Here is a 21236-nt window from a genome sequence, read left to right on the forward strand (position 1 = left end):
AGTTGAATTTAGGCTAACAGAAATAAATGTCACTTGATAAAGAAACATCTCTACAGAATGGATAAGCAATGAAAATTCAACATAAAATACTAGATACCAAAAGCGTGAACAAACAATTATGGAGAAGTACATTATGCAAAAAAAATCCTTCTTGAAGAATCCTCAGAACCTTAAGATTTTCAACTTTGAAATTGAGTAGGTCACTAATAATTATAATATGACTCGATCAGCTTTTTAATTTCTTCCTTAATAATTATAATATGACATGTTCAGTTTTAAATTCTTCCTTAATTTCAAATGCCAAAGATAGATTTTTTTTAAATTCAAAATCTTCCCCTTCCTTGTAGAAATGACATGATTTTTTACCTAACTAGATTGAGCCTCTGGCACCTATTTTGATCATTGTCTAACTCCTAATCATTCTTATGTTATTTTTAAAAGAATATATTCTTAAGTTACGTTATTCTATCTCTATCTCAATATTTCAGCCATTGACACCTACAGAAGAAATCCAGTGGGATTGGATTACTTGTTTAACGTGACTTACTTAACTTCTTTTAGTTTTTAGTGTTAGGAAAGAAATCTAGATCACACGGTGGCAGATCCTTCATGGTATTTCAAACTGACACTAATATTCCATTTTATATATTATGTTACTAATGTGTCATTTCTCTCTATGTTATCATTAACCTACCCTATTACTGTAGAAAAAAAAACTGAAAAGAATGGCTCTCATTAATGGAAGTCATCCTGAGCAGTTCATTCTACTAGGATTTGCTGACAGACCTTGGCTGGAGCTTCCTCTATTCATTATTCTTCTGATCACATACCCCTTGGCCATGATGGGAAACATCATCATCATCCTGGTGTCCAGATTAGATCCCCGGCTCCACAGCCCCATGTATTTCTTCCTTACCAACCTCTCCTTTTTAGACATGTGTTACACCACCAGCATCGTCCCTCAGATGCTGTTCAACCTGGGCAGCTCTAAGAAGACCATCAGCTACGTGGGGTGTGCAGTTCAGCTTTATTTCTTTCACATAATGGGAGGCACAGAATGTCTGCTTCTGGGTCTTATGTCCTTTGATCGCTATGTGGCCATTTGCAGACCTCTGCACTACACCCTCATCATGAACCAGCGCCTCTGCATCCTGTTAATGTGCATCGTGTGGCTGTGTGGCATTACCTATGCTGTATCAGAGGCCACAGTTACACTAAAGCTGCCCCTGTGTGGCACAAATACACTGGATCACTTGGTGTGTGAGATTCCAGTCCTGATCAAGACTGCCTGCGGTGAGAAGGAGGCCAATGAGCTCACCCTGTCTGTGGTATGCATTTTTATGTTAGCCGTTCCTCTATGCCTAATTCTTGCTTCCTATGCTAGTATTGGACGTGCTGTGCTTAATATCAAATCTTCTGAGGGAAGAAAAAAAGCATTTGGGACATGCTCCTCTCATCTCATTGTCGTTTTGTTATTTTATGGTCCAGCCATTAGCATGTACCTTCAACCCCCCTCCTCCATCACAAGGGACCAGCCCAAGTTCATGGCTCTCTTCTATGGAGTGGTGACTCCTACCCTCAACCCCTTCATCTACACCTTGAGGAATAAGGATGTGAAGGGAGCATTAGGCAACTTGGTGAGGAGCATCTTCCGTTTGAAGTGAAAGTTTGCAGACATCCAATTTTACAATTAGGATAGGTTTATAAAGCTGTCTCTCCTGACTCACCTCTCATTAGTTCTTATATGTTCTTTTTGTAAAATGTCATTTATATGTATTGTTTTAATTGTACCAGCCAATGATTATATTTGGCTACAATGTTCCAGTATGGACACTCTGATTTGAAAATATAATAAGATAATATAATAATTATAATAGAATAAAAGAATAAATAGAATAAAAATAATAAAATATAATAAGATAATTATCAGGAATAGTAACTTCTTGAAGTAGCAAAAATATTAAAATACTATGATATAATTCCATTGTTCTAAGCTAATCATAAAAGTTCCCTTCCAAACACTCACGAGTGGGCTTCCTATTTGTGCCTCTTAAGAAACATTCCATGATCCTTTGAGCTTCCCAAGAGTCTGGGGCAGCTTTTCGCACAAGCCATCATTTGGAGAACATTCAAAGACTCATGAGTCATAACTTCCTCAACTTTAATATATTTGGATGCCTTATCTTTTTAAGAAAATTTAAGAAGAATATTATGCCATGTGCAAATGTCTGGCACCTATTATATATCCCAAGCAGAAAAGTTTGTTAAATGCCGTCTCATCAGAGGAAGTTAGGGGTGGTGGCACACATTTGTTATCCTAGCCATGGGAAGGAAGCCTAAAATCGTTGGTTCTCAGTCCAGGCTCAGACAAGGTAGGAAGCAAGACCTTATCTTAAGGATAACTCGCACAGTAACAAAGATGGATACACAGCTCAGCGGAAGAGACCCTATCACACATGAGGCTCTGAGTTTAAACACCTCTACCACAAAAAGTTAATCTTGCTTGACTAGCAAGTGTGCTATGTCTTTCTATGTTTCAGTGAAGAATTTATCATTAAGTAATAAAACATGTAGTATAATTGAAGCTATACTACTGGTAAATTTCTAAGAAGTCTTTTTAAATATTTTAGCATGAGTTTTCTGAGTCAGTTGAAGGAAGATATGCTATTAGGGTTGACCACTTGCAAACATTTCAGTGTTTCATTGAAACAAAGATTATTTACACAATGAAATTCACTAAAAACTTAAGTACAGTGGGGGAAGAGAAAAAAGGATTTAATCAAAAAAAATATATATGTGATAAGTCGAATCAAAGTACATTACATAAATTATCAAATTAAACAAAACCCCTTCAAACACAAAATAACATTTCAACCTAAAACACTCACCATGAAAAAGTAATACCTTACCCTCGATTAGAATGCAATTTAATTACTTCAACCAACAACATGAGTGTGTATTTATTTATGTATTTTTTGAGCATAAGAATGTTCAAAGTCTGTATCACTAAACGATGAAAATGATAAACATACAGATCTATGACTCATAATGAAAATTTAATGCTCTGTCCTTAAATTAGTTACAATTTATAAAAATAATGAATAGATTGTACGGTCATGTGATATTGATTTTGTGTTGAGAATTCAATACAAATGTAATGAAGAAATAAACACTTGTAATTAAAACAATTTGATAGAATCTTTCTAACATACTTTTTATATGACCAACCATCAAAGAAAATAATTGGAAATAAAATTAATTTCATATTATTCCACACAAGAAACAACAAAAAACCCAGATTAATGCTGAAAAATAACAGACCATGTGGTACTAATTTAATTCTCAAGGCTAATGGTAAGAAATTAAAAATTAGCAGATTTCTGACCACCAAAATCTCTGAATTTTGCATTCATGCACAAATCATATCCATATTAAGAGTTGGGATTCTCGGATGGGAAAGTACATCATAATCAAATCAAATCATAATTACCAGTTAAAGTATCTTTGTCAGTGTTACATACAGAGAAATATAGAATGCTTTTAGTTTTAGAGCTTGGTACTAGAAAGGTCTATGTGTGTTGTAAGCATTACAATAGAGACAGGTTACAAATGTAAGTTTTTCAGTCATCCTCAATCCTGGGCTAGTTAATGTGTGCACTCATGTTTAAGTCCACAGATACTCTTAATTCACCCAAACTCTGAAAATATAGGAATTCTAGGAAATATGTTGAATATCACAGGATAAAGACTATGATGAGTGCTAAAGGGTAAAAAAATACAGTAATATTTTATATGATACTTTCCTAGAAAATAATGTATTTCTGGGGTGTATATTCAGTATAAGCAGCATGAATGCTGGGTCAGTTAACTTTGGAAAAAATATGTTAAAGGAAAAGTACCTATTGGGTGAAGAAGGTATGCTGAGTCCTTGAAACTAAGCAGGAGATGAAACAAATGCTGAGATTACACTTTCCATAAAAGAGATCCAAAAACTTTCCTCAAGGCCAAGCAAGCCAGGCAGGGCTTTCTTATGGAACAAATGAAAGATATCAAAACATTGAACACTTTCCTTAAAGAAAACAAAAGTGCATGTTGTGAAAATCTTTAAGGTAGTTAAACAATGGTTTCCTCAACACTTGCAGGGGAGGGGGGGGAGAAGGGGAGGGGGAGATGGGGGGTGGTGGTGGGGGAGATGGGAAGGGATAGGAAGGGGAAACAAAGGAGGAGGCAACAATGCTTGATAGGAAATGTACTCATTGTCTTGCCCATGTAATTGTAACTCCTCTGTACAGTATTTTCATAATAAAAAAAAGAGAGATTTGTAGATTGGCACAGCATAATACTGGCTTGACAAAAAAAGTATGTCATCCTTTTTATAAGAAAGATGATTAGAATAAATTCATTTACAACTAATATAAATCCAGTGTTCTTTTCAAACTGTAATACTCAGAATTATATTACTTTTAGGAATCCCAGAGGCCCCTGGGGCATGAAAATATGGTAGAAAAAGGATAAATATGGTGATGTAACAAATCTATGGTTATATTTGAAAAAAGGATACTAAGTAGAAAAAGGAAAATGGACATAACAATTGGCTTGAATAAGTGAATTTCTGATGTATATATACATATATATACTAAAACTTCATATTATGTATCATAAATACATACAATATTTGTCAAATATACCTTAATATAACTGGAGGGAAAACTTTAGATGGTGAGAAATGTGATCACAGGAACCTTTGTAGGATACTTATTTCAAAACTAATAGCCCTAGCTCAACAAAGAAAATTATTGTAAAAAATCCTTTTCCTGTTCCGTTATTTCTTTTTTTTTTCTGTTTTGTTTAGTTTGTTTTCAAACAGAATCATACTATGTAGCCTAGGCTGGGAGAAAACTCATTATGTAGAGGAGTAGCTAAAGGTTTGTTTTTTTATGGTTGGTTGTGGGGCCTAGGCACTTTCCCTGAGCTCTTTTGCTCAAGGTTAGCACTCAACCATTTTGAACCACAGTGCCACATCTGTTTTTCTGGTAGTTAATTGGAGATAACAAGTCTCACAGACTTTCCTGCCTGGGCTGGCTTTGAATCTGTCAGACTTCAGCATCCTTAGTAGCTAGGATTATAGACATAGGCCACACCAAACCCTGTCTAGGCCTGAAACTTTTCATATTACTATTTTTACCTCCTGAGTGCTTGAATTACCACCACACCCAGCTTTACTTAAAATATTTCACAATGTCTCTAACTTGACTATGTAGGAAACAAGATATTCAAGGATACATTGTAGAGATGTTTTTAATCAAAAAATTCGACTTTCCACCGGAATTATACATTGCTCTTCTGAAAATATTTACGATTTGTTTTACAATCACGTTTAACTAAGAAAGGATTTCAGATTCATATTTGTTGGGATGTTGAAAAAATGTGGCAATCTTGAATTTACATGGCTGTATTCTCCATACTAGTATGAGTTAGGCAAATTGTGCTTAATATATATTTGTCAGGAAGAACTCCTCCATGCTTGTGAAAGTTTTATCTTAGTAAATGTTTATTGAATAGAAGGGTAGTTGGTGAGCTGATGAATTTATGACTTATTGGTCAAGAAGAGATGCAGATTAGAGTCAGTGTAACAAGGACACAGACTACCCTCGTCCCGTCAGTCTCCTTACTGCCCCTCTCACATCTTTGTTTCTGAGGGTGTAGATGAGAGGGTTGAGGCTAGGAGTGACAACCGTGTAAAACAGGGCAATGAACTTGCCTTGGTCTTGGGAGTTTTCAGTTGGAGGCTGGAGATAGATGCACATGACTGGAATAAAAAAGAGGGACACCACCATGAGATGGGCTCCACATGTCCCAAAGACTTTCTGAAGTCCAGTGCTTGATTTCATTCTCAACACTGCCCGAGCAATGGCACCATAGGAAGTGAAAATGAGGATGAGTGGTATGAGAACAAAAATAGAGCTTGTGACCATGAGGGTCATCTCATTGGCTCGGGTATCAACACATGATATTTGCAGCAGAGCTGGAACTTCACAGAAGAAATGATCCACTTGGTGATGTCCACACAGGGGTACCAGGAAAGTAAAGAGGGAATGAAGTGCTGAGTTGGTAAAGCCACATACCCATGAGCCTATAGCCAATAATCGGCAGAAGCGAGGGTGCATGAGGACAGTGTAATGCAAGGGTTTGCACACAGCTGCATAGCGGTCGTAGGACATCACCACCAGCAGCACACACTCTGTGGCTCCTAATGCAAGAACAAAATAGAGCTGAATCATGCAACCAGCATAAGAAATGGTCTTGTCTGGGCCCCAGAGGTTGAACAGCAATTGGGGGATGGAGCTGGTGGTGTAGCAGAGATCCAGAACAGAGAGGTTTGAGAGGAAGAAGTACATGGGAGTGTGGAGGTGGGAGTCCAGGTATGACAGGATGATGATGAACAGGTTTCCTATCAGTGTCAGCAAGTAGAAGATCAAGATAACCACAAATAGAATTACTTCTAGATGAGGCCAGTTGGAAAACCCCAGCAAAACAAAATAATCATTAGAAGAAGTGTTGGTTTGTTCCATCATTATGTGCTCCCTGTGACCTGAAGGAAAAATATCACATCATCTCCAAAAACATATAATTAAACACCCTATGGTTCACAAGGACAGTACAGTAATGGCAACATCCACTTCATAGCCTTTGTTAATGATTCATAATTCTTTTCTAAGCTAAAGAGCATAATTATGTAGTAATTTAAATTTCTTCTTAGAATTTTAATTATCATTTTCCTTTTGTCTTGTTTGTTTATCTGTCTTTGGGGCATAAGGGGGGGGGTTCACAGAAATGGTGGGCCAAAGTATGAACAAATAAGTACAGCAGTGGTACTCACTAGACCCTGTTGAAAATGTACTATACAACTTGTGGGAGGGTACAGGATGGAAAAACTGGGAAAGAGTAAGGAAAGGGGTGTCATTGTTAAAAAAAGAAATGTAGTTTTTATCTGACTTATGCAATTGTAACCCCTCTGTACATCACCTCAACAATAACAATACGTATTTTTTTAATTTGTATAAGTTAAGTGCAACAAGTAACTGATATTATGTGGAGATTTTGTCCAGTCTCTGTGTTTAGATTTCTCAGCCTTGTGGCATATATATGTGTCACTCTAAATGCTATCAGCAACTTTACCTTGCCTAACTCTCGTATTTTCTTTGTTTTTTTATGCTTTGACACAGAATTTTTATCTTCCTTCTCCTATACTTATCTATTTTCCAATTTAGTGATATTTACACATCCTTTTAGGAGTATTCTTACACTCCATATTCATAGGTTATTGTGCATGCATCTTTGTGTCTTTGTGTCTGTTGGTATCCCTAATTATGCTTTATTTTTTCACTTAGAAATGAGCTTTGAGTGGAACAAGCAAATCAGAATATAAGGATGTAATTGGGGTTAGATGTACTTTATTCTACATAGGCCATTTGATATTCTACTAACTTTGTCATTCTTTCTTCTGACTGTTCATCCTTATATGAGGATATTTGTGATATATCATTCTTTTGTGTAATGCACTAAATAGAAATCACCTGGAAAATGCTGAAAAGAAAGCTGAAGTCACTAATGTGTTATCAAAAGACTATTTTGTGACAGTTATCTTCCCTAGTGAGGTTAAGGATATCTTTGATTATCATTAACTCAGCTGTCACCTTGATGCTTAGAAAGTAATTTATTCTATGATAACACAAATATCTATATGAAATATAAAATTACATTGTTGTCATTTGGTAGGGTTGTTTATTTGGTCATATTTTACTTTACAGAGGCGTAGAAAATGTGATACAATCACTACTTACTTTTTAACCCGATTGAACATTAGTTCCCATTTTTCACCTTCTATAATACACAAAGATCTATAACTCATATGTGGTTCTTTTTCTCCTGTGTGTTTTCCATTTTTTCCCAGTGGAAAGGTTAATATTTCATTTTATCTTATAATTGTCTTGTTAATACAGGAGAATCCACCATTTAAAATCCTTTTTTACCTCAAGTCCTGCCTCTTCCACTTTTACCACATACTTTTTCACTACTTGTCCTGTGGTCTGCAGTTTATATCTTGTTTCCTAACAGGCTGTTGTATAAGAAAAAAAATAAGTCACACAGAATCATCTATGGTTTCCTCTTTCGGGGGAAGAGGTCTTATAATTGCCTCTGTGTGCAAACGTGACTCTGGTAAAAATGCAACACTCAAAATTTAAGTCTGTTTAGGAGAAAATCTAGTAACATTCAGGTTAAGACTGCAACATTATTCAGATCCCATAGTTCATAATGTATTAATAATGTAAATAATTACCTACTAGGCTACACTACTTCTAACAACTCAGTAGCCATCCGGGGATAATCAGTCAAAACATTTTTACAAAGGAACTCTATAAAAAAAAAAAAAAAGGGAAGAAGTTGCTTCTAGATGTCCCACAATGGATGAGTGGATCCAGAACAATGAGATACCTATACACAATGGAATTTTACACAGCCATGATAAAATAAGATAAAATAATGGGGGCTGGGAAGGTGGCTCAGTGGTAGAGTCCTTGCATGCATGAGGTCCTGGGTTCAATTCCTCGGCACCACATAAGCAGAAAAAGCCGGAATTGGCTCTGTGGCGCAAATGATAGAGCACTAGCCTTGAGCTGAAGAGTTCAGGCACAGTGCCCAGGCCCAGAATTCAGGCCCTATGACCAATAAAAAATAAATAAATAAATAAAATAATGTCATTTCCACCCAGAAACACAACAACTCAACAAAAGGTTGGACAAATGGGATTGCATGAAGTTGCAGAGCTTCTGCATGGCAAAGGACATAGCTAGCAAGATCAATAGAAAGCCCACAGATTGGGAGAAGATCTTCACAACAGAAAAGGGTCTCATATCTAAAATATAATTGGAACTCAAAAAATTAAATCCCCCAACAACAAATCCTCAAAGAAACAACTGCCCAATAAATAAGTGGGCTAAAGACTTAAAGAGAAACTTTTCTGAAGATGAAATAAGAATGGCCAATAGACACATGAAGAAATGCTCAACTTCTCTAGCCATAAAAGAAATGCAAATCAAAACAACACTGAGATTACACCTCACCCCAGTTAGAATGGCTATAATCAAGAACTCTAATAACAACAGATGCTGGAGGGGATGTGGCCAGAAGGGAACTCTACTGCATTGTTGGTGGGAGTGTAAACTTGTTCAACCACTTTGGAAAGTAGTATGGAGGTTCCTCAAAAGACTCCACATAGAGCTTCCCTATGACCCAGCAATCCCCTACTAAAGCTACCAGCACAACTATGTTTATTGCAGCATTATTTACCATAGCTAAGATATGGAACCAACCCAGATGCCCCTCAGTAGATGAATGGATCAAGAAAATGTGGTATATACACACAATGGAATTCTATGCCTCCGTCAGAAAGAATGACATGGCCCCATTTGTTAGGAAGTGGTTTATTCTTTCTTGCTATTGCTTCTAACGTATTTATAAGGTACCACATGATTTTTTTGTTGCTTTGTATGTCTTTACCCCATGGTATAACCCCTGTTTTCACTGTATTTTATGTTGGTATAATTTGTGGAGGGGAAGGGAAAAACAAATTGTTTAAACAGGGATACAGCTTGACCCATTGCAACAATGAGATGTATAAGACACTATGTCAAAAAACAAACTTTACAGTTTAGGCGAGCGGTGGGGGGTGGGGAGTGTAGTTGTGGAGATGAGAGGGTAGAAGTTAGGGCACTGAATGTGAGGGAAAAGTTTAAAAAAAGTACAGTAATGGAGCTCACTGGACACTGGTGGAAGTGAACTATACAACTCATGGGTGAAGATTGGAAGGAGGGACAGGAAGATAATGAGGGTACAGAAGATACTGTATGAAAGAAAATGTACTCATTACCTGACTCATGTCATTGTAATGCCTCTGTATAGCACCTCTATAAATAACAACTAAGTAAATTAATTTCTTTAGAAATAGAAAGAATTAAAAAAGAATTCACTCAGTTCCGACCTAGCAATAATCAAAGAATAAATCATGAAGATTCCTTGGAGATCAGAGCCATTTGAAGAATGATGGAAATCTTTCATTAAAAATTCTTGTAAAATCAATAGAATGGGAAAAAATACATTTTTAAGAAGCATGCAACCAAAAGCTATAGTCCTTTCCACTCACACAGATGTTAACTTTCTGCTTCCTTACAAAGATGCCTCAGTGTCTTAGCACCAAATTGGCACCCATGAGTTGCCTTTCTCTATTTCATGATTCACTCAACATTCTTATAAAGACAGTTTGGTAAAAGGTACAAGAGAAAACAAAAGAAAATACCAGAAGCAAGTAGGGTAAAGACAAGACTTTCATGGTCTAATTTTATTTTATTTTTTTACCATAGGGGCAGGAATAAAGTTACTGGTATTGGTTGCAGGTCAATTCTGCTTTCTAGGATTCATAGTCAGCATTGTAGAGGTAAAAGCAGAGTAGAGTCTCATGTTTTAATCATTAATGAAAATGTTTAAATTCTTATTATATTACGGTTTTTTGATGCTCTTACCTAATAATTCACAGTATTTGAACCCTTTCTGTTCTTCCTGCTGTGTATGTCTTCTGAGTTTATTGCTCCTCTGTGTGGATAACCTGATGGCTGGAGTTTGTCTCATAAAGTTATCAGAATGAGTAATTGCCTGCACCTTAGATTCTGGTCCATTACATGGAGTTAGCAAAGCAAAACAAATGTGATTATCCCAGTTACAGAAGTGACAGTCAGAGAGCTGATAGTCTACTAAAAGTATTTGTAGCCAGAAGAAGAAGCTCATTAGAGCATTCAGTGTTATCAGGGGATGGACCTTTATATTAAAGCAATTGGTAAATAAAAAAAAAAAAGAAATTTAAAAAAATAAATAAATAAAGCAATTGGGACCTTTGTGGAAACAGGAAGAATGTGGCTATATTTCCTTGATTGGGCCCTTGGGAGGGTAAATCCCAAGGTGTCAAGTAATGTCCCATAGAGAATTGTCCTCATTAGAAGCATGTCCTAGGAATGTCACCAGTGTGATACAACACTGCTGAACCAAGATGTACTCTATATCCAAACCATCACTATATAACCAAAAGGGAATGGGTTAACTTGAGTTACCTGAAACCTTTTCCTTCATTCCTTATTACTTATGAGGGAATAACAGTACTGTTTTTACTAATATAAATTTTAGATCCACGTGGAATTAAAATTTTGTATCATCAAAGATTGATTCCTTATATAATCAAGATCTAAGTAAATAATCAGAAGGAACAGCACCACATTATTCCAAACAAAAATCAATTACAATCCAGATTTGTTCTGAAGGATATTGTATTGGAGATTGAACCACTTAGGACCAATAGACATTGGTGATTTTTAAAATTGACAGAATTTTAAAAAAAGAATTGGTAGAATTGTGACAATTTCCAGAGAACGCATTTCATCATAAACACACATACACATAGAGAAAGAGATCTAGAGAGAATGGGAGAAAAGTTGTGTGACATTAAATAACAGCTTTGTTTATTATTGTCATTGAAAGTGTCTATCAAGTAACTTGACATTACTTAGAAATACAGACATGTAAGTTTTCAGAGTAAAATCCAGAACAACTGGTTGTTGAAAGCACAGCTATAGGGAATGACTACATCTTGTTCTATGAGGTCTTCAGAATTAGTCTCTGTCCCGGGCTAGCTGTGTCTATAGTCAGTTCACTGTAGCTGGATCTCACATTTATAAATTCCAAACAAGACTGCAAATATTGGGTACAAATTGCATCTGTAATGAACATAATGGTGTATTTTTTTCTCGTTGTTTTGATACATAGAGAGCTCCACCTGAAAGTTTGTTTTGTTTACATTATTGATGTTATCCTAATGTAAGATGATAAATTCCCTTTACATCTGTACATTTGTAGAGGAAAGGTAGGACATAGAAACCTGAGTGAGTAATGGAGCTCACTGGTCACTGATAGATGAGAAATAGAAACAATTTTAAAAAAGAATTCTCTGATTTCCAAATCAACAATGATCAAAGAATAAATCATGCAGATTCCCCAGAGGTCAGAGAAAAAAATATGCTTAGAAAAATAATACTGATTGTTCCTGGGCTTGAAGCCAGAGCTGTTTTCTGTGAATCCCTGGGGAATGTATTTGTGTCTATAAGCCTGTCCTCCTGGCTTACATGTGAATAGAGAAATCAGCATATATACATAGGTTTAAGTGTAACACAGGGTGTAGAAACATTGGCACCCCTCTATCTGGTTGGGAAGGAGAGACTAATGGGTTAAAGAAGCAGATCCTTCTGAGTAATGAGGCTCTCTCTCTACTTAGAAAAGGTTAACTTCTTTTCTTGGTTCTTCAGTGCATTTACTTACAGTAGAACTTCATGAGTTCTAGGAAAATGCCAATTCACAAACTTTGGCTTAAAGAATTAGATTGGCAATGGGAGGGCTTCCAAACCTCATGTGATAGGAGTTGAGGTGATCTTAAAAATGAGTCCCAGAACTGTCTATTCTTCCCTAATTTTTCTATTGACATCGTTTATGCAGAAATAAGCACTTCTCTTCCCTTGTAGTAATCTTGCTGTTCTACCTGATGGCATTGATAGGCAATCTTTTCATATACAAAGAGTGCAAAATTATAATTGTGAGAAATTCTACAAGATTCAGGAAAAATGTACAAAACTATAAAGGCAATCCTGTGGTAATCTTTAAGATTATGTTAACTGATTTTGTTTAGATTACTAATGAAGCAGAACTTCTTGCAGATATGACCAGCATTCAATGCAACATATGTTATAATTATGGTATTTCTAAGGAAATAGATATTTGTGCATTAAAAGAAAACATATGTTTGGAATGCAGAAACAGAAAAGAACACAGGATTTTTTTAATGGAGAAAATTGGAGAGTTTTATTAAACAAGATTTTCATTGAGGATAGTCATAGACAAATAATTACACCTGGACATGATTAATTAAACAGCAATCTAAACATTCACACAGTGAGAACAAAGAAGAATAACTTCAGGAGAGGATCACAAGGACTCAACTTGTGCATATGATTATATAAAATGATGCTTATCAAAATGAACTCTAAGAAATGGAAACAAGAGTATTTTTATTTTTAATAGAGCTGTTTGTGCTTTTTTTCTTTTCTTTCCTTCTTTCCTTTTCTCTTTGGCTTATTCCCTTCTGTCACTATTTTTTACTTCTGTTCCCTTTGTCTTATATATGTTTATATAATTTGGGGAGGGGAAAGGGAAGCACAGAAATGGCGAGACAAAGAGTAAACCAATTCAACAGTGATACTCATTAGGCACTATGCTGGAAGTGAACTACATAGTTTTGCCCGGAAGGAAGGCAGGCTGGTGGGGGCGGGGAGACTAGGAAAGGATGAGGGAGGGGTTACACTATTCCAGAAGAAATGTACTCATTACCTGATTTATGTAACTAACCCTTCTGTATATCACCGTTACAATAAATGTTTTTAAAAAGATTTCCATTGAAAGGGGGTAACACTGATCAAGATATATTACATTCATAAACTGCTTTGTCAAGTGGCGACTCCTTTGTATAACTACCTAAAGATAATTTTACAAAATATTTCCAGGGGACTTTGATCTCCTACACACAGAAATGGTCATTTGAATAGTATTTATGCACACACATATAAAAAATTATTCTCACAGCAGCTAAGGAATCCAGATAGCACAGTATCTAGTATAAAACAGAAATAAGAAAAGTCATATTGAAAATGTAGAAAGAGCAATTTCCTATTACTATTCACTCCTTATTCAAGGTCTTAAAGGAAATCTAGCAAAGCAAGATTGACCCAAAAGAGGGATGGAGAGTGAGCTTTGCTATGCATCACAGCCGTCTCCAACCTCCTAAAAGAAATCCTGGACCAGGCAGCCCATTTGGTCTCTAGCTTCCAGACTAGTTCTCCTACCCCCACCATGGACTGAATTTCCAGTTTATATGTAATCTAGCCCCCCTCAATGTTTCTTTTCTCATACTTTACAGAATCTATTATGAGAAAGACAAAGAATAACAAGCACTGTCAAGGATGTGGAGAAAAAGAGAATCTCTCACTATGGATGGAATGTTTGCCATTGTGAAAACACTCAAAACACTTAAAATAGACCCACCATGTGATCCAATAATCCCTCTTCTGTATGTATATCCAAAAGAAATAAGATCACTGTGTTGAAAAGGCATCTTCTGTCTATATTGATTAGTCACAGTATTATTCACATTATTCACAGTAGCCAAGACACACAAAAAAGCTGGCTATTGTAAGATAAATGAATAAATAAAATGTAATAACATGCATGCATACACACATCCATGCACAGTATGTTACCTTTAAAAAGAAGGAAAAATTGGTGCTTGCAACAGCATAGAAGACCTGTAGAACATTATATTGAATAAAATAAGCTATATGGACCATGAAAAATCCCTCCTGTCTTCAGTTATATGTGAATCTAAAATAGTTGAACACATAAAAGCACAAAGGGCTACTAGAATGCTCTTTGCCTTTGGTGCTGGGGATTCAGAAATGGGAAACAGGGTCATGTTAGTAAAAGGGTACAAAACTTCAGTTCAATATCAATAGATCTTTTGAGGTGTATTATACAACATGATGCTAGACATGGCAACCAATTTGAATAAATAAGTTTTTAATATATGCATACATCAAAATATCACATTAACACAATAGTCACTGTTTTTGATTTCTGTACCTTTTGTCTTGTGTGTAAGTGTATCTGATTTAGGGGGAGGAAGGGGAAACACACAAATGGTAGAACAAAGGGTAAACTAGTTCAGCAGTGATACTAGACTCTATGTTGGAAATGAATTATACAATTTGGGGTATCGAGGGATGGGGAGGGAAAAAATGACAGAGGGGTCACACTGTTCAAAAAGAAATGTACTCAATACCTGACTTATGTAACTGTAATACATCTGTAATCACCTTTACAATAATAGTTTTTAAAATGGACAGAACAGAATTCAATAATGAAAGATCAATATGTTGTCCAAAATTCTCCAAAACCAAAATATTTCTGCATTGCTAAGTGGTTAAGACCATTAAACTGTTTTAATGTCTTAAAGAATTAGTAGTTATGTATTACTTCACTCAACGTAGGTTTAGCTATTACTATAACTTATTTTATAGGCACAACTATTGTTCTTTGGTTATCAGGTAAAGGACAAAAGGACAAACTAAATGTCTTTCATGCTTAAAGGAAAGAGTCACAGATGTGGAAAAAGAACAAAGTGAATTAGTGTCACTGCTACCCATGTGGGAAATCAAGAGGAAGTTTTAGGTGTAGGTTTACAAAGTGGTAAGTAATATTTTAATCAATCACAGACAAGTTCTAAAGGCCTCAATAAGTACAACTGACGTCTGATCTGCAGATAAAAATTTAGCATTGCTCAGATGTTGTTTTCTACAGACTTGTCCTTTAGTCATTACTTTATTGTAGTTGAAATGACTGACATTTCAAAGGGTAACAGAAAGTCACTTAGTGCAGCTGGCTATCATTGATAATCAACCAGACAACAAAAATTACTCATTTTAAAAGAACACATTCTTTTATTGAAAATGCATAAAATGACTTTCATAATATACATATTAGTTGGTCCAGGTTTATAAAGAAAAATAATTTCCCATATAACATCCTTTATTACAAAATTGTCCAATGTATTTTCAGTGGACTATTTCCAAACTTGGCTCCCTAGTTAGTCTCTTATCTCTTTCCTATATCTGATGTTCTGGATATCTTCCCACTCTAAAAGAGATTCTAAACATTTTACTTAAGTCTATTGCTTGACAAGCTATATATCAGAACAAAATATACTTCGAAATGCCTTATAAAAATGGTATGTGAGATGATAAATTCCATTCTGTACTTCAGAACAAAGTTACAATGATTCATAAAATTATATTCTTACTAATTAAATAGGGTATGAGAAATAGATAACAAAATAAGATGTGAAATATAGGTAACAAAATCCTCATAGTAAGAGAAAAACAAAGGAGGGGGTAACAATGCTCAAGAAATGTACTCATTACCTTACTGATGTAACTGTAACCTCTCTGTACAGTATCTTTACAAGAAAATAATTTTTTTCACCTTTTAAAGGGATTTTTTTTATTGTGAAAATACTGAGCAGAGGGATTACAATTACATGGGCAAGATAATGGGTACATATCTTATCAAGCATTGTAGCCTCCTCCTTTGTTTCCCCTTCCCATCCCAGCCTCCTCCCACGCCCCACCCAACCCTCCTCCCCACCCCCCACCAAAGCTGTAAAATTCGTTTTCGACATAGGACTTGTACGTCGCATTGTTGCAATGGGTACATCTGTATTCCTATTTAAACGATTTGTTTTTTCCCTTCCCCTCCACAAATTATAACAACATCAAATACAGTGAAAGCAGGGGTTATACTGTGGGGGAGGGACATACAAAGCAACAAAGACATAATCTTATAAATATGCTAGAAACAATTGCATGAAAGAAAAAACATTTAAATACATATCTTAGGGTTCATAATATAAATAAAATTTAAAAAAATTTAAAAAATTCTTATTATTTGCTATTCAAAATGAATAGGAATGATGGAGGAAATATTGCAGATATTTTATCTAGTGTTTACATAAATGGAAAAGAAACACAATATAGAAAATATTCAGCCTAGAAAGACAGAAATTTAAAAGACACAGTCGAGAGATTTTTTTTTTAATTGTTGTTATACATGCAGAAGAAATGCTGTTTGAAAGTGTGGTGTTGATGAATGGATGGACTGATAAACCATTACAATGTACCACTGTAATGTAAATGTCACAGGTGCACAGACTACTCTCCTCCCACCAGTCTCTTCACTGCTTCTCTCACATCTTTGTTTCTGAGGGTGTAGATGAGAGGGTTGAGGCTAGGAGTGACAACCGTGTAAAACAGGGCAATGAACTTGCCCTGGTCTTGAGAATTTTCAGTTGGAGGCTGGAGATAGATACACATGGCTGGAATAAAAAAGAGGGACACCACCATGAGGTGGGCTCCACATGTCCCAAACACTTTCTGACGCCCAGTGGTTGATTGCATCCTCAGTACAGCGCGGGCGATCGCGCCATAGGATGTTAGAATGAGGATGAGTGGTATGAGGACAAAAATAGAGCTTGTGACTAGCAGCGTCATCTGATTAGCATGAGTATCCACACATGCTAATTGCAACAGTGCTGGAACTTCACAGAAGAAGTGATCCACTTGGCGGTGTCCACACAAGGGCACCCAGAAGGTAAGAAGGGAATGCAGTGCTGAGTCTGTAAAGCCACTTACCCAGGAGGCCACAGCCAGCAAATGGCAGAAGCGAGGGTGCATGATGACAGTGTAATGCAAGGGTTTGCACACAGCTGCATAGCGGTCATAGGACATCACCACCAGCAGCACACACTCCGTGCTGCCCAGTGCAAGGACAAAGTAGAGCTGAATCATGCAGCCAGAATAAGAAATGGTCTTGTCTGGGCCCCAGAGGTTGAACAGCAACTGGGGAATGGAGCTGGTGGTGTAGCAGAGATCCAGAGCAGAGAGGTTTGAGAGGAAGAAGTACATGGGAGTGTGGAGGTGGGAATCCAAGTAAGACAGGATGATGATGAACAGGTTTCCTATCAGTGTCATCAAATAGAAGATCAAGATGACTACGAAGAGAATAATTTCCAGATGGGGCCAATTCGAAAAGCCTTTTAGAATGAAATCATTCTCAGAAGTTGTATTGCTTTTATCCATCATTGTACATCTTCTACTTTTTTCTCTTCAATTCTTGGACAATTTGAGCATTAAGAGAAATCATTGATGATAATTGGCTGAGAAACCACAAATTATTTGTTAATTTGTAAACTCTTTTTGGGAAACATCCTGGTAGATACTCATCAACTCTTGTTATGTGGGTCAAAGTCATCAGTGTAGAGACACACGTTGTGGGTCTGCTGATGTGACATTTTCAGTGTAGAACATGATGTCACCAAAGCAATGTTCTGCCAGAAATGCACAGCCTAATTCTCTCAATGATTAGCACACATTTTCCTACCAAGACTTTTTGGACTCTTCAAAAAGTCAAGATCAGTAAGGCAAGGAAGATTTACAAACTGGTCCAGATGAAAGGAAACTAATGTGATTGGGTTTCTAAATGTGTGATCTCACACTTGAAAAAAAAATGATCTATTGAAATTATTTAGACGGCTGGAAATATCTAAATATTTGATTAAATAGTTGTGTCCTACTTAGAATGGACAATGTTAGTAATTGTGCCGAGTTTATGTAAAATGCTGTCCCTGTTCATAAAAAGTAAAAGCCAAGATAATGATTGGCAAATAATACTGCATCTCTGTGCTTATTCTACAATAGTCCAGAAAGGTGATAAATAATAAGTAAGTTACTAAGTAGATAACTCATTAGATGATAGGGATATGGTGATATATAGACTATAGATAGATTAATAGATGATAGATGATAGAGAAACAGACATACATGAATGACAAAGAGACAGATAGATAGATGGTAGATGATACAACAAGGGTTTTCAAAAAATGTCTACAAATGCTCAACTTGAATTTAGGCTAAATGTTTAGTAGTTCTTTGTATTGCTTTTTCTAGTTGTTCTCTGTTTGAGATTTTTTTCAAAATAAAACATTGCCAAAAGTACAAAATAGTTTATATTTCATACAGTGATTTTTCTCTTTACAGAAATATCTTAACTATCAAATTGTTCCCATCCTAAGATTACACTCAAATAAGTGGTAAATGAAGATGTACCTAAGCTATCTAGGGAAGACAATTTCCATAAAAATTGTACTCTTTGATAAGAAATAACTGGCATCAATTATCAGAATTTTAAAGCTGTCACTGTTTATGTGCTACTAGAAAATATAATAATCACAAAAAAGTAATGCATGTGGGTAAAAAAGAGAAAAAAATACTAAATTTAGAAGTGATTTCAAACTTGTTATGCAGGGTGGAATACATTATCTCCAATTGGATGTGCTTATGAAGAAACTCATATTCTAATTTGTTTTTCATTTGAAAGAATATAATAGAGAGCGAGAGAGCAATGAAAAGACAACTACATCTCTTCACGTCTTTTTAATGAGCTTTTAAATGTCTCTTATAAAGCTCAGAATCTGGAGAAAAGATTGCTCGAATGCTCTTTGAGGATAAGTGGACAAAATACATTTTAAAAAAGAAAAATGTGGGAGTAGGAACCAAAAAACCCACTGAGAGAACACAGAAAGAAGAAAAGGTATGAAGGGAAGGAGAAGGGAGGAGAGCTGAGGACAGTACTTAGAGTGAGAACTGGATCCAGTCTTCTGCATGTAGTCTATAACTAATACATGATGTAAATTCTAAGTAGAAACCATAGTTTCTATATAGGATTTATTCTCGTGTTTAGAGAGGAATATGAATGTTTTAGAGAGGAAGATGAATATTTAATGAAATTAAAGGATTTTTTTCATTTTGTATACTGTGATTAATGAGTCTGATGTTTTTGTATTTAAAAGTTATATACATACATATATACATATATATATATACATACACACATATAGTGGTTCCTCAAAAATTAAGAAGAGAACTCTTATATGATCCAGCCATACCACTTTGGGAATATTCCCCAAAGAATCAAAGTCAACCTACCATAAGATGCCTAAATACTCATATCACATTAGTCAAGTTCTGTAATCAGCCCACATGGCCATCATCTAATGCATGTATAAAGAAAAGGTAGTATTATATACACAATGGTGTTTTACTCTGCATCGAGAAGAATGAAATGATGTCCTTTGCTGAAAAATGGAGAAATCTAGAGAATGTCATGTTCAGTGAAATAAGCCAGTCTCACAAAGTATCATCTGTTTCCTTTCATTTGTGACAGCTGGAAGGAAACAAAACAAAATGACCAAGGTTAGTAAGGTAAAAAGGGAATTTAGGAAGTGAAAGAGAGAAGGGAACTGAGAAAGAAGTAAGAAAGTATAATAGAAGGAACAATACGATCCAAGTATATCATGTGTATATGTGGAAACATCCTGATGAAATCTTTACAGTGTACAATTTAATATGTCTCAATAGAGAAGATTATAATCTACATGTAGGGGGATTAGGGATGAGGTACTAGGGTTTGAACCTAGGGTCTTGAGATTTCTTGGCTTACTTGCTAGCATGGCCTGTGCTCTACCACTTGGGCCCTGTCTCTAACTCTGCTTTTGGCTGGTAATTTTGGAGAGTCTAATGGATTTTTTTTGTTAAGTCTGGCCTCAAATTACATTCCTCTGGCTGTCGGCCTCCTGAGTCATTAGGCTTACAGATTCCATCTTACATGTTTTTTGTGTTTTGTTTTCTCTCATGGAAGTTGTTAATCTTTTCTTGGAAAGATGAATACTGGCTTTTTTCATGTAGTTATTTGTGGCTGTGCATAGTGACCCACCATTTTTTTTTGGTTGGTTATGGGGCTTGAACTCTGGGCCTGGGCTCTGTCCCTCAGCTCTTAAACTCAAGGTGAGCGCTCTACCACTTGAACCACAGTACCACTTCCGGTTTTGTGGTGGTTTATTGGAGATAAGAGTCTCACAGACTTTTCCTGCCCGGGCTGGCTTTGAACCATGATCCCCAGATCTCAGCCTGCGTGCCCCATCATTTTTATGAACCCTTTGTCACATCCTTCAGTGGTCAATGCTATCGTCCTTCCTCCTGAGCTAAGGCACAAGACAAAAAATCAGAGTAGAGACAACTGTGGTGTCCCTTTCCCACCATCTCTTAATTTCTCATATAACTGCAGCCCCAATAAAAGATGTGGGGAATAGCTAATTTTCAGAGATATAGCTGAAACCCCAAACAGCAATATTCAGACAGTAAATAAAGAGAATTTCCTCACTTAGAAATTACCACCATTTAAGAGAGAATGTAGGGCTGGGAATGTGACTTAATGGTAGAGTGCTTGCCTACCACGCATGAAGCCCTAGGTTCAGTTCCTCAGTACCACATAAATAGAAAAAGCCAGAAGTGGCGCTGTGGCTCAAGTGATAGAGTGCTAGCCTTGAGCAAAAGAAGCTCAGGGACTGTGCCCAGGCCTTGAATTCAAGCCCCCAGACTGGCAAAGAAAAAAAAGAGGATGGAAAGTTTTCAGAATTTTTA

At 36.1% G+C, this 21236-nt stretch overlaps 3 protein-coding genes across 3 annotated transcripts; 1 reads left to right on the top strand and 2 right to left on the bottom strand.

Moving 5' to 3' along the window:
- The first annotated feature begins 725 nt into the window (after nucleotides 1-725).
- On the top strand, nucleotides 726-1664 carry LOC122111375 (olfactory receptor 2B11-like). The gene has a single exon (XM_042684181.1). The coding sequence runs from the start codon at nucleotides 726-728 to the stop codon at nucleotides 1662-1664; it is 939 nt and encodes a 312-aa protein (XP_042540115.1).
- Nucleotides 1665-5645: 3981 nt separating this feature from the next.
- LOC122111414 (olfactory receptor 2J3-like) lies at nucleotides 5646-6575 on the bottom strand. Its single transcript, XM_042684237.1, has one exon. The coding sequence runs from the start codon at nucleotides 6573-6575 to the stop codon at nucleotides 5646-5648; it is 930 nt and encodes a 309-aa protein (XP_042540171.1).
- Nucleotides 6576-16910: 10335 nt separating this feature from the next.
- LOC122111407 (olfactory receptor 2J3) lies at nucleotides 16911-17840 on the bottom strand. Its single transcript, XM_042684229.1, has one exon. The coding sequence runs from the start codon at nucleotides 17838-17840 to the stop codon at nucleotides 16911-16913; it is 930 nt and encodes a 309-aa protein (XP_042540163.1).
- Between the last annotated feature and the right edge of the window lie 3396 nt (nucleotides 17841-21236).

Source organism: Dipodomys spectabilis, unplaced genomic scaffold (genome assembly GCF_019054845.1).
Source record: "Dipodomys spectabilis isolate Male_0828 unplaced genomic scaffold, ASM1905484v1 ptg000085l, whole genome shotgun sequence".
Taxonomy (NCBI): domain Eukaryota; kingdom Metazoa; phylum Chordata; class Mammalia; order Rodentia; family Heteromyidae; genus Dipodomys; species Dipodomys spectabilis.